The following is a 13,596-nucleotide window of genomic DNA, read 5'->3' on the forward strand; positions in this document are numbered from 1 at the left end:
ATATATATTGGTTGACCATTAAACTTCAAGAATTGTTTTTAACTATTTATTATTTTTTTCTCAATAGTTAAAAAACTATTTTCTATCCCATATGTATTTAGAGAAAATAAATATGATTTCAAAATAACCGTTTTATGATGAGAAGTTTCGAAAAATGATAATAGGAGTCTGCATGAGGCGTTATAAGTTTGGTGTACGGGTTTTTTGGTATTACAAAATTTGGTATAAGTTTGGTGGTATTACGGCAATCATGCTAACTAACGAAATACAAAGAAACAAAGATTTTTTTATTATTTCTTAAAGTTATATTACAGGAAGCATTCATAGTTAAGTAAAAATAATAAGGATGTGATCAATAGAAGTTTGAAAAAGAAATAATCTTTGGACGTTTACCATTCGTTTCAGCCATAACAATTATTATTATAGGTCTATCATTATAGAGGTTTGATAATAACAATGACATTATCTGTATTATACTTAATGAGTCAATATCCATATAAGACTTTATTATCATAATAATAATCAGATTACAGATTTTAGAGCGCAGAGGGGGGGGGAGTATCTTGTACTTTCTGCAAGATCACATTAAAAAATAAATAAAATAAAAAAACACGGCCATGGCGTGTTCTAAAGTTATCGTAGAGTGATTGGAAATAAATAAAAAATTAAGGTCCTGTAGTCAGATAAAAAATCTGGGGATTTGAAGTCTATTTGAAATCTATAAGTTGTCCTATTAATATATGAAATAAATAGGCGGAATAATATGTAGAATTCCAAGTGATGAATATTCTTAAGTGGGTAAAGTCTGAGGAAAAAAAAAATTGTCCAGGAGAAAAACAGCTGATGACGTACATCCTACAGATGACTTAAAATAAATAGATTTTTTAAAATTTAATTTTTAAATTCTAGGTACATTGACACAAAATTTCGGGTATCGAGGGATGATCATTTTTTTCCAACCAATTACAAAGCGTTATTAGCAATTAATAATGAATCAAATTAGGCGAGGGAAACTACATCGATTTTCCCAAAATACTGCATGTTCTCTACAACGGAGCCAATAATAAAAAAAAAATAATAATCAAAGAACAATAAATATAAATCTGCTCTCCCTCCCCCTCTCTCTCTAACAAAAATATATAAACTCTTTACTGCAAAGTTATTTTAAATGTTGTAAAAAAAAACACCAAAAAAAACAGTTGAATTATTACTTCCATCTATGATTAATAATGTACCAAGCGACGTGTTGCGATATAAAAAGACAGGAAACACCAAATAAATAAATAGTGAAGTGTTTTGTCAACTCAGTGAGCTCCGAAAACTGAAATTAGTTTTAACCAGAAAATCATTAAAACAGTTTTCCGCAACTAAGGAACTGTCGTTTAAATTATATAATAAAAATGATTGAGAAATTGGTAGTTGGATGCCACGTAAGATTCGAATTTCTTCGGGCTTTCTACGAAAAAAAAAACAAACAAGAAATATGTTTCTTTCATGATTCATAAATAGGGTGTATAGTATAGTTTTTAGTATATATCTGTTATTGACACAGTTTAGTGGAAACTTTTATGAAATAACTGTACAGTTTGCAGCACTATATTCGAAAAAATATTAGTAGTATTCTATTAAATTTCATTAATCATAAAATATCGATGTTTTACTAGCATAATTAGTACCAATTTATGTTTCTTGAAAAACAAGTTTCTTTTGAAACATGTTTTTTTTCAAGTGTCACAGAAGATAAAATTCCAAATGTAATAAAAACAAATACGTAGCGAACCCGAAGGTTCGATACTCATATCACCAATCATTTTCTACATATTTCTGCCCAGTGATGCCCCTCTAAAATCCAAATATATAAAATCAGTCTAAGCGGGATCCTCCCATCTGCGTTGAGGACTACCCACCGGATAAGTGCTTATTAATGTTTTAGGCATAATGTCTGAATATTTTATTTTAAAAAAGCACTATTCTTCACTTATTGCAAGAGGCCACGTTTCGTATTCTTAAAGAACAGTAGGAAGGAAAATAGTTTAGTGTAAATTCCTACTTTTAAATTTTTGCTCAGAATGTGCGAGTAAGCTTGTAGAATAACTTGGGTTTTTACTACAAGACTTCCTTAAGTCTCTTATACCTTCACAGTCACAGTCCATTGTTATTTGTTAAATTACTAGAAGGAAAGTTTGTCATAAATGATGAGTTTATGTAAAACTTAGGATCTTTGTTTAAAAAGATTGATGAAGAACTCTAATTTTTAAATTATACTTATTTTGAGTATCATTTACAAAAAAAAACTTAATAATATTAATCACCAACTCTTTCACAATTAATTTTCTTCACTAATATCTGTTATTATTTCTTTGATATTAAGTGCATTAATAAGTGAAGCTAAGATGAAAAGAGGAAACCTAAGAGGCTAAATCTTGGAAGGAGAAATTGGAAAACAAATATATAAAAACCGACATTCTAAATTGCTCCGGAATCAGAAAAATAGACATTTAGAAAAATGCAACTTCATTATTAATTTATCTTATTATAATAAACCAATTAGGATTTTAAATTTATAAACTGTCAACACTTCTGATTGTGAAAACACAAATTTAATTAATACATACATTTATATTCAAGTTAAGAGATCAAAATAACCTATAATATTAAGATGTTTCTAAACAGATGTCACATTCAAATCCTAATTAACATATCCATAGATCACTAGCATTATTTACATATAACACAACACATATAACATATAAAAACAAATAAAATGGACGCAAAAACATACCGGAATTAATACGAAAAGAACCAACATTTGGAAATGTAATTCTATAAGTTTTAAATACCCTAAGTAATTAAAACACGCTCAGCGTGGCTTGATGCCTTAGCAGCGGAAATTTTAAAATTTGATATTAATACTATACAAATATTAATTATGACTAATAAAGGACTAGGTTTCTAAATAAATGCTAGGAAATGTTATATGATTAGTATACAAGGTATATGTTCACTGACTCAGAGATATGGGTTTGGGAGTATAAGCAGTTAAGTATGTTACTCACCACTGCTTGAACGAGAATGCTTTTGCTTTAGACACCAAACTTGGAAATTTCTACCGTCAATACACTAGCTTTGGAAAAAAGGTTTAATAGAAAATTCAAAAAGCCAATCGAGCCTGTTTTATCATAAAAGAAATATTCAACCAGGTTATTGAGTGTGGTGACCAATACAGATGACTAAGGTATCGAAATAAGCATCCAGGATAACATCCAAACTGGTGAAAAAGCAAGCAGGCACACATTTAGAGACACTTGGTTGTTTGAGTCTGAAGTCAGTCTGGGTAATCGATCACAAGAAGAGACATTACGAAAGTTAATTAATTTGTAGGAAAAGATAAAAAATTCCTCCTGAAGGACTAAAACCTATGTTGGGAGATGTTATCTCAAAAAAGTTTTAGCTAACGATACAAGAGGCAAGGAGCTGAGTAAGATAATAAGACAAGTCAAATATTTTATAGAAAAATAATTACGTCCTGAATTAACAAGTTGTTTGCCAACATAAAAATAAACTGCAGCTAATGATATATATTCATACAATATTATTTTTTGTATGTTTAGCAATAATAAACATCATATTATTGCTATTTTCAAACCCAGTAGGGATTTGACGCAAATACAGCTCAGACAAATATATTAATGTATATATATAAATATATAAAAAGTATACCTCTTATGACCCTTTTCTGTGAAATATCTTAAAGAAAGTGCGACAAAAAAATATAATAATAAGGATAGCAATTGTTAAGGAACTCGGACTGGGCAGAATATACTGGAATAAAAAAATAATTAAAAATTGAATGCAACAATTTTAAATCTCTTTGATAATGCCGTATTTTCTGAAGCACTAGAGAGACATAAAAATAGTTGAGAAAAAGGATCATAAGAGGTGGTTTTTAAAATTAATTACCAACTCTTAAACAAGAAACAAGAGTAATGATTGATCAATGAACAAAGAAATATGGTTTTGTAAATTCTGGAAAATAATCTTCAATGGGTTAGTATAACTCAACATTTTAAAAATTAATCTATTTCTACTAGGCTACTCATTCAAGATAATTTCAATATAAAATTTAACAATCTACTACCCACACATTTTTAAATTGTATATACTCATTAAAGTAGCAATTATAACTTTTTAAAAAAATTAAGATATTTTGTGCTTTTGTCTTTTATGGTTTTGTATAAATTTAATATATTACATCACTTTCACTAATTACTCCAAATTAGGGGAAATTGTAATATTTATCAATAAATAAAGAACTAAATTAATAAAATAAATAAAATTAAAAATGATAGGGCGAAAATTTCCCAGATGTTACTAAGATGGTAATAGAATCAATTTTACTAAGTTACATATATAAGGAGGAGAGTGTATTTATTTATTTTTTTTTATGCCTGTACTAACACGGAGGGCCTATGCTAATAATAATAAGTTGAGTAAAACATTAGAGAAAGATTATTAACTTTAAAAATATCAATAATTAATTAATAAATTTAAAATAAATTTTGGTGAGGGAGTGGGGAGGGGATGAAGGAGCAAGGGAGGGGGTAAGTAAGCGGGCAGTGACAATGCGAACGGGGCCCGGGCATGGCCACTGTGGCTGGTCTCTACGGCTTCGACGACAACAGGCCAAACTTCCAGCGGAGGAACGTACAGAGGGATGACACGTATGTCTTCATCAATTTCATATTGCACTATCCTCTATACATATCTATCCTAGGGAGTACACTGTCAGGAAGCAAACAAAGGAAAAGAAAAAGGGTCACTTATAGAAAAAACAAAACCACACTGGAAAAATTAATTCCACGTTTTTTTTGGATTTTTTTTTTCAGAGCAAAATCCAACAACAAAAATATTAGGAAGTCAACGCTACACGAATAAAAAAAAAATAAAGAAGTATTCAGTGGATAAGTAAAAGTAATAAACGGCACCTGGAACAATGTTGGCTAAATAAACTGAATTAAGTGAGGTCACTCCAATACACGAGTTCGCAAATCAAAATATTCGTTATCCGTCATCCAAATTATTAGAAGTGAAAAAAAGTTTTTTTTTCTATTCAATTTAATGAAATTTGACAATTTAATATACAAAAGTTCGTTCAAAATACAATTTCATAAGTACTCTACCTAAATTTATCATTTTATTTCTTCCCATACTATTACATTTATGTTTCTAAGGATAAATAAAGTACAAAATACTTGGCAAATCAACAAAAAAACAAGTAGCAATAAAAGAACAAAAAAAAATAACGCATGGGGATTAAAAAGTTTATCGCTCAAGATCAATGCACACCCAACAAATATCTGATTCATACTAATGCAACGAGTTTTGATGAAGATAGTATCAAATTGATAAAAGAGTTATTAGGCAATGGGGAAGATGGATTTACTGAGTTTTGCGGAATACTAGAATTTTCGAAGATTTTGTTTTAATCGTTTAAAAAATTGTATTCATCATTCTATCTACACAGGTTCATAAAAAGAGAAATGGAGCTGAGATGTCTATTACAAATTTTTCACATTTTATTTCATGAGTTTTTGCAAACAAAGACTTCCTCAGAGAAAGCCACGGGGTCAGGATGTCATCTCACATAATTTTGATGACATCAAAAGGTTGGAAATTGGAAAATCGACATTAAACTTCAAATTTAATAGTACCGATATTTTACGAGTTCAGTTGACTAAGTGATTAAATCAATTTTTGACCGATAGAAGATTTTATAATTATTATAATTCATTAAAAACTACTCATGACTCACAACTAAAGCTAAAGTACAATAAATTAAAAAAAAGTTTAATTTCCATTTATACAGAATACATAGATTAAAAAAAAAACCTATTTTACTTATATTTCTTATATATAAGTTTCTCCATGAATTCATAAGCAGTAATATATGTTAGAAATGAAAAACAATATAGGAGGACGAAAATTTACAAAACCATGTTTCGGAAAGTTTGAGAAATGGTTTCAGTGTGTCAGCTAAGCAAAGCATTCATTCACTGAGACTAGTTAAAAATATATCAAAGGGAAAGATAAAAAAGAAAATACTTCCAAAAAAAAAATATATTAACTGAACAAGTATAAAAATATATATTTGTATAACTACGTGAATAAAAACCAACTAATCAAGAAAAAAGTAACCATATAACATACTGGGAGAAAAAAAAGATTAGTTTCATTCATAAATATTCATATTGCGGGAAAGCTTCACAGTAAACCGATTTTAAATCAATTGAACTTTTTTTAAAAAAAGGGAAAACAAGCACCAATCAAAATTTTATAATTACATCAGTATTAAAATTTAGGTTATTTATGAAACTAACAGTTCAAATGATAACATAAAAAAAACAATGGTGTTGCCTCATCGAAAAATATCCATATACCTCTAGTTTGGACAGGTTAATTTACCAAAGTCAACCCTCTCAATAAAAACTAGACCAAATGCAAATAAGGAATATTTATTAAGACACTAGACAGACCACGCGAAATATGCATTAACTTGCGTCAAGTTTTAAATATGTGAGCACGAAACAAAGTTGAGTTAAAATCTGGATACAGAATCGCAAAACGCTCAACCACATTCAAACATGAAGTTGGACTGGCAGACGTGACATTCAGTTATTGTAAAGTTTAAAACAAGAACCCTATGAACTAATGAATAGGTAAATTAGAAGTATAAAAAAGACAAACATAATAAAAAGAAACTCACTATTAAATCATTTTACCTTGAAGAGAATAAACACCTAGGAGTGATTTATTTATTAATATTCAAATTTCGTAGCCATATAAATATAAAAATTAATCACAATATTAAAATATTGTTTCATACGTTCAAGTAGAAATTAGATCTGATCTAATCTCGAATCCTAATATTTTCTGCGGATTGCACTGAAACACACATTCATTATTCAAACAGACTAAAGAGAAACAACAGACTACGAAATAGTTTATTTTCCTGCCATGGGTTTAAACGTTTGCCAAAAACAGATCTTATAAAAATAGAAATCGATTAAACAAAAACTCATGAATATATCGGAACAAAAGGAAAATAAAAAAATATATAAAATCCCCTAACGAATTTAAATTAAGCATAATATGGGTATTGCAGATATAATCAACATCAACTAGGCAAAATTGAGACAATAAAAACCATAAATTAACAATATTTAGTTATTGTTACTCCTCGTATGTGAAAGAATTAATTAATTAAATAATAAAAATGAGTAATTACTATTTGTCGAATTAAAATTGGAAACAAGTTATTTCAATAAAGAATTTCCTAAGTGAAGTGTTTTATATACTGCTACCCTTACCCATCCAAATCAAAATGACACTAGCAGTCAAAATTATCAGACCTCAATCTTGTGAAAACATTCAGTACAGTTTTTCAACTTGAAACTTTAATACAAAGAAATTACGTAAACTCAAAGTTAATATAAAATAATGATCGATTCAAATCTGGTATATTTCATTTACTTTATGTTTAACGTGTTTATAATTCAGCCTAAAAAATTGGCAATGATCCACAAAATCGAGAAAAAAACAGGAATAACATGTTACAAACCGTAAAGAATTATCAGAAATAAAGATCAAAAAAAGATTCCGTTATTATATATCATAATTTAATACAGTAATAGTTAATATATAATTACAGCATATATATCAATATCAAACAGGTAAAATTGTGATAATGAAAAGCTAGAAATTAAACGAAGTTGGTCACAATATTTGGTAGATGTAATTATTTCTGGAACTAAATCAAATAACGACATTTATAACGATCTTCATTCTCTATTTCTAGATTTATACTAATTACACTGTTCACATAAATGGGTAATTATAGAACTAAAATTTACTAGTTAAACCAATACAGATTATCACAATAAAGAATTAAGAAAATTTTTATGTTTTAGAAATTAAAATGATTTAAATTTGCAGTGCTAGTCAAAAGTTTAGGACCACAATCATATGAGAATATTTGATACATAATTGGGTATACAGCATTACAAAGAAATTTTTATATAACAAAAATATGAGAATAATAAGGATCGGAGCGAAATAGCGGAAAAATAAAATATAATTAACCATTAACTAGTGGTTAAGATTTTACAAAGATAACTCACGAAGTGGAGCTTTTATTTATATTTTTCAATTTAAAACGAAATCCCTAAAGTACTATGTCCTTTGACGCACTTCTAAAAACTTTTTCAATATTTAATATTTTATCATTTGGCCTCAATCATTGAAAATGAATAATAGAAATGAGAAAAAAAAAACTATATATTTTGTTGCAAAGTGTATGTAAAAATAAGAAATACAGAATAAAAATTAATATTGATTTATGATAATATCAATATATTATACATTATATTGCAAACTATATTTTAATATGTAATAAAATATAATTTTAAATCAATATAGAAATGCTTATGTAGGGACTCATATAAAACAGAACAAAAAATCTAAACTTTTGAACAGAATGCTAGTTTGAGAATTTAAGTTATTTTAAAATTTTAATGTGCAACCACTTGAAATTGAATAATAATAATAATAATAATAACAAAGGCTTGGCGAACCCAAAGGTTCGATGCCAACACCACCAATCGAGAGACGCCCCTAAAAATCTAAATCTACTACATAAGTGTTAATCCTTCGGTTGACACCTCTAACGTTTACCGCTCGGTTCACTGTTTAACATTTCAGAGATCCGTTCAGTACTAAGTCCCACAACCGTAATAGTGCATTGTATTCGTTACGCGATAAAACATGGAGTTTAATGAACAGAAAAATAGAGTATACATTTTTTAATTTAATTGTTCATACTCCAATAGTAACTGTGACTCGGTTGGCGAAGAAGCGCCGGAATCTCAATTTCACTTTATCAGTGAAGGAACAAGCTCGGTTATGGGTTCATCAGGTTGGATTTAAATAAGGTGTTATTATGTGTTATTACTAGGGATAGGATTTTTATGTTTTCACATATTTTTACCTGACCATGATATCTGTGATTCCTTACTGACTAAAGATGTTTCAAGACATTTCTGGCCAAAAGAAGCCATTTTAATTTGGAATTTATTAAGAAGCCATATGTTGTCGTAAATCACATATTTTGTGAAATATTTGTTATTTTTAACATATTTATATTGTATTTATAAGTTAGGTATTCTGTCCTGAATCACATATTTCCTTAAATTATTTGTTCAGTTTTAAATACAATTTTCATAGCAACTACATAAAATTCAAAAGAACGCAAGATACGTATAGGTGAAATTTATCATTCGTCATAAATAGTGCGTAAAAATTCTAAAACGTATATAAAAATCAGAATCAATTAAAAAGAGCAAGGGTTTTATTCCTGTGGCATTTTCCTAGTATTTGTTTGTTCACTCTTCAATCCATTTCTCTGTTTCTTTCTTTCCACCTCAGATTCCACAGGTACCAACAATACTAAGTATTTAGATTTGTTGTCAGGGCGACATTCCTATCTACAAAATCAGCAATCCGGACTTAAAAACCTAAAAGTTATTTTTCTTTTTAATAGGGATTATTCATTGTTTCCCTTTATAATTTGTTTATAATTCATTCTGAGTAATTATTAATCAATTAGTTTAATTACAATTAATAGTTAATGTCTTGTTATTGAACAGCAATGCTTTCTCTAAGTTCATTTTTTTTACATATTTTAACATAATATCTTTAAAATATTATTCATATAATATATAATGAGTACATATTAATGTAACTTTTTTTAAGTTATAAAGTTACTAATTAATTAGTAATTTATATTGTTGAATAATACAAAATTGATAAATACATATTTTTTTTAATATTTGACGATTTACTAGCACATATTAATGAACATATTTCGGATTTTTTAGCACATAAAAATCCTATCCCTAGTTATTACATTAAGTAATATTTTTTTTATAGTGCATTCTTTTTCTGTATTATAGATCGTTAAGATTTAATATCTATATGGTATGAATGTGATCTCTGATGCCTATTACTACTAACTTTAAATATACGATGTAAGCTAATATCACAAACTAAAAGAAATAAATTATTGAAAAAATTGTTCATACTTAAAAATAAACGTAAAATTTTCTTTATTAAGCACAAAACTTATAATTAGTTTACTTTCAAGCAACGTTCGGTATATGAAGGAAGCGCAGTACGATTTTTCATTACTAATTGAGGATACTTTTCAGTAAGCGGAGTCGCCAACATTGATAAGCAGTTAGAGCTAGATATATCGGCAATTAGAGGCTTAATTGCGATCGTAAATACTGCCAGTATATATAACGATTACTCCTTTCTACTACTACTGCAATGATAAAAACACTAATTTATAATTAATTAACAACCATTATAAGGAAATAATGAAAAACTGGGGATTATGATTCAAAATATCAAAGAATGATTCAAACGTGATAAATTATATTTCTACGAAAAAAACTTTTCGAACTCCGTTTTTAGAGAGTGATATAATTACAAAATTTATAAAGAAATACTTGTGGAATAAGTGAAAACAATATGCAAAAAAAAAAAAATATAGTGCCTAAAAAGTAAAATGTTTTTATTGAATACTGCAACAACTAACAAAAAAGTTATTATTTTTTAGGTATTCCACACATAATACTGTAAACTGGTGTTAATTTGTAACGACTCAAGTAAATTTAGGGAAACCTATAGAACGACCTCAATAAGGAAAGTAACCGCATTCTATAGTAGTAATTATTGGAATATGTCCAATAATTCTTAATAAAAACATAATAAATTTTTGTAAGATGAGCTACTTTTTAAGAAAATCAATGGCAAATCAGTATGCGGTGATCATTAACTTTAAACCAAACCATTGGATAGATAAATAATGTCAAAAATATCAACTCTTTATTTACAAATAAGATATAATACTGAAAACTCTGGGATTTAGTTTAAATAATTTAAACAATATTGTGTTAAGCATTGGTTTGGCTTCGTGGGAGTGTTTTTTTTTTTCAGTTACTGAGGTCATTTTCTGAGCGCTTTTAAATCTAATTTTTAGTCTCCATAAAAAATAAATTATATAAATGTCACTTATATAATCATATATCACTTTTTTTAGTTTATAACTAAGTTCATAAAAGAGACTAGAAAAAATTGAACAATAATTTTATACTGAAAAAATTGGCTTAATGTGGTTCAGAAGGTTTATGATCTTCTTAAGTACTTTTTATTACAATTTAATATTAAAAAAAACTGTACCTCAACTATAAAAACAAAACAAAAAACAAACACCCGAAAAAAATTCCTTATAATAGTAACAGTTTCAACCCATTAAAAATAATGGAATGCTAGAAAATTTAACACTACACGAAGTCTGATTTATCAGCGAAAAAAATATTCGTATTTCTATAATACACTGTTGAACTAATAAGGCAAACAGAAATGAATCAGAAAACAGGTTATAAAACCCCATATGTTACCATTAAGAAATATGGTTCGTTCCCACTATATCCATTAATACTAGGTGTAAATACCAAAACATTCCTACAACCGAAATATAGAGTAGGGTGTGGAAAAAAAGGTACTAAGGACTAATAATCAATAAATTTAGAGAATTTAGGTCCAATCGATGTAAATAGGTTCTTTTTTTTTTTTTTTTTTTATAAATTTACAATATTGAACTCATAAAGTATACAGAACAATATTAATAAAGAACCAATCGTAATATTCAGCGATTCCAAAGCCGCAATACATAAATTATCATCAACTGGAATTATAGAAAGAAAGAAGAGCTATTTCATTGAAGAAAAGAAAAAGAGCCATTGATTAATTTGCCAGTAAATGTACAGAATCCAAAACTATTGCCTAATAGCATATATATTCTGCCAACCTGCTTGACAATCATAATAGGAAAAAATATTTAGGAACTTGTTTCGAATTTTTACCGAGAGTTTGGATGATCTTTAAAGCGCTCTAGTAGCGTCACAGGTTATTCAAATATTAACTGTTAATACACACCTTATAAGAAACATTTTATTTAAGTTTTAATTGTATTTACATCTGGACAAACGACTGACATGGAATCCTCATACAAGACTAAAAAGACAAGGAACTGCTAGTCGATTCCGACTATTACAACACTTACTAGACAAAAGGTCTAAATTGCCAATCCATTACAAAAGACTGATCTACCTGACTATTATAAAGCCTATCTGGACATACGGAGTTGAGATTTGGGGCTCCACTAAACCATCAAATTCCTCCCGAATCCAATCCTTACATTCCAAAATTCTTCCTAAAATCCTTAGGGCTCCTTACTTTATCACAAATCAAGTCATCCATCAGGACCTCAATGTACCTACCATATGTTGCCGATTTGGCCAGAACCAGATACCATTCCTTCCATGATAAACTTCCCAACCACCCAAATCTACTTGTTTCTAACCTGGGCTCTCCTTCATTACCTAATAATCCTCCTAGGCGTCTGATAAGAAGACCTTCTCTAGAAATGTTCTTGGAGTTCTAGCAATACGTAGATTCTCCACATGTTTGTATCATGCCGCTATGTCACCTACACCAAATTTACTTGTTAATATATTTTAATACAGTTGTAAATAACAATAAATACATTATTAAAAAAAAATTGTATTTAACCCCGTATAGAATGTTTATCTCAGCAAGATACTCGGCCGTTGGTGAATCTAAAATTAAGGCGTATAACCTCCAAAAACATACAGAATTATAAAGAAAAAGACCCACACTGGTTTAATAAAACATCCGTTTTGGACCTTAGATGGTCTAAATACCCAGTGTAAGGATTAAAAATTGTTTTATGGGTCACATCTTGTTTAAATTTATTTTCAAAATATTTCAGTTTCAATTTTAAAAAGCAAACAATACACCTAATAAGGTGTTTATAGCTGACGGTAGATTCGGTATGATTGGAAGATAGTCGGGAATGTGGACAGTAATTATACTCAAATAAGTAAACCATATTTATTTTTATTGACGTTTCGACCTGAATTTCAGACCTTCATCAGGTTAAAAACAAATCGAGATAGATTTTTAAACTTTAATTCAGAGTATAATAAAAATAAAATAATAACAAACTTGGAAATATGCATAGCAATTAATTCAGTTGATAGTAGATGATACTATTACATGATAAAATATAATACTGTAGATGTGAGAATTAAAAAAAAATATGAAAAAACTTGTACAGTGCTAATGTAAATAAAGAAATGAATATCATGAAAGGTGTGGGAGAACATGCAAAAAATGAGTACTTAAATGTACTTAATCAAATAATTAAATAATGATTAAAAAGATCTATAAATAGTGAAAAGAAATTAAAATAACATAATGAAATGAGCAAAGAAAAAAGCGAAATAAAAGAGTTGGCAACGAAGAAATGGGTAAAAATGGAAAGTAATTCAGATCATTAAAAAGTAATTCACTTTGCCGGACTTATTACTATTTATTTCAGCTCAAATAAAATAAATGAAAATAACAAAATAAAAATGAACTTAAAGTCCTTTTTTTGTTTTTTTTAACGAT

At 28.1% G+C, this 13,596-nt stretch overlaps 1 protein-coding gene across 7 annotated transcripts in view; it reads left to right on the plus strand.

Moving 5' to 3' along the window:
* Positions 1-13,596, plus strand: part of shaker (Potassium voltage-gated channel protein Shaker) — a 939,448-nt gene that overhangs the window by 412,095 nt on the left and 513,757 nt on the right. Inside the window, exon 1 of one of the 7 annotated variants that reach the window (XM_067050609.1) lies at positions 4,630-4,721. The exons of the other annotated variants lie outside the window; for them this stretch is intronic. Within the exon in view, the coding sequence (XP_066906710.1) occupies positions 4,642-4,721 (80 nt within the window). The 5' untranslated portion in view covers positions 4,630-4,641. Of the gene's footprint in view, positions 1-4,629; positions 4,722-13,596 lie in introns of those variants that run through there. 7 annotated transcript variants of the gene reach the window in all.

Source organism: Halyomorpha halys, unplaced genomic scaffold, assembly GCF_000696795.3.
Source record: "Halyomorpha halys isolate HHAL.00 unplaced genomic scaffold, Hhal_1.1 Scaffold108.1, whole genome shotgun sequence".
NCBI classification, from domain to species: Eukaryota; Metazoa; Arthropoda; class Insecta; order Hemiptera; family Pentatomidae; genus Halyomorpha; species Halyomorpha halys.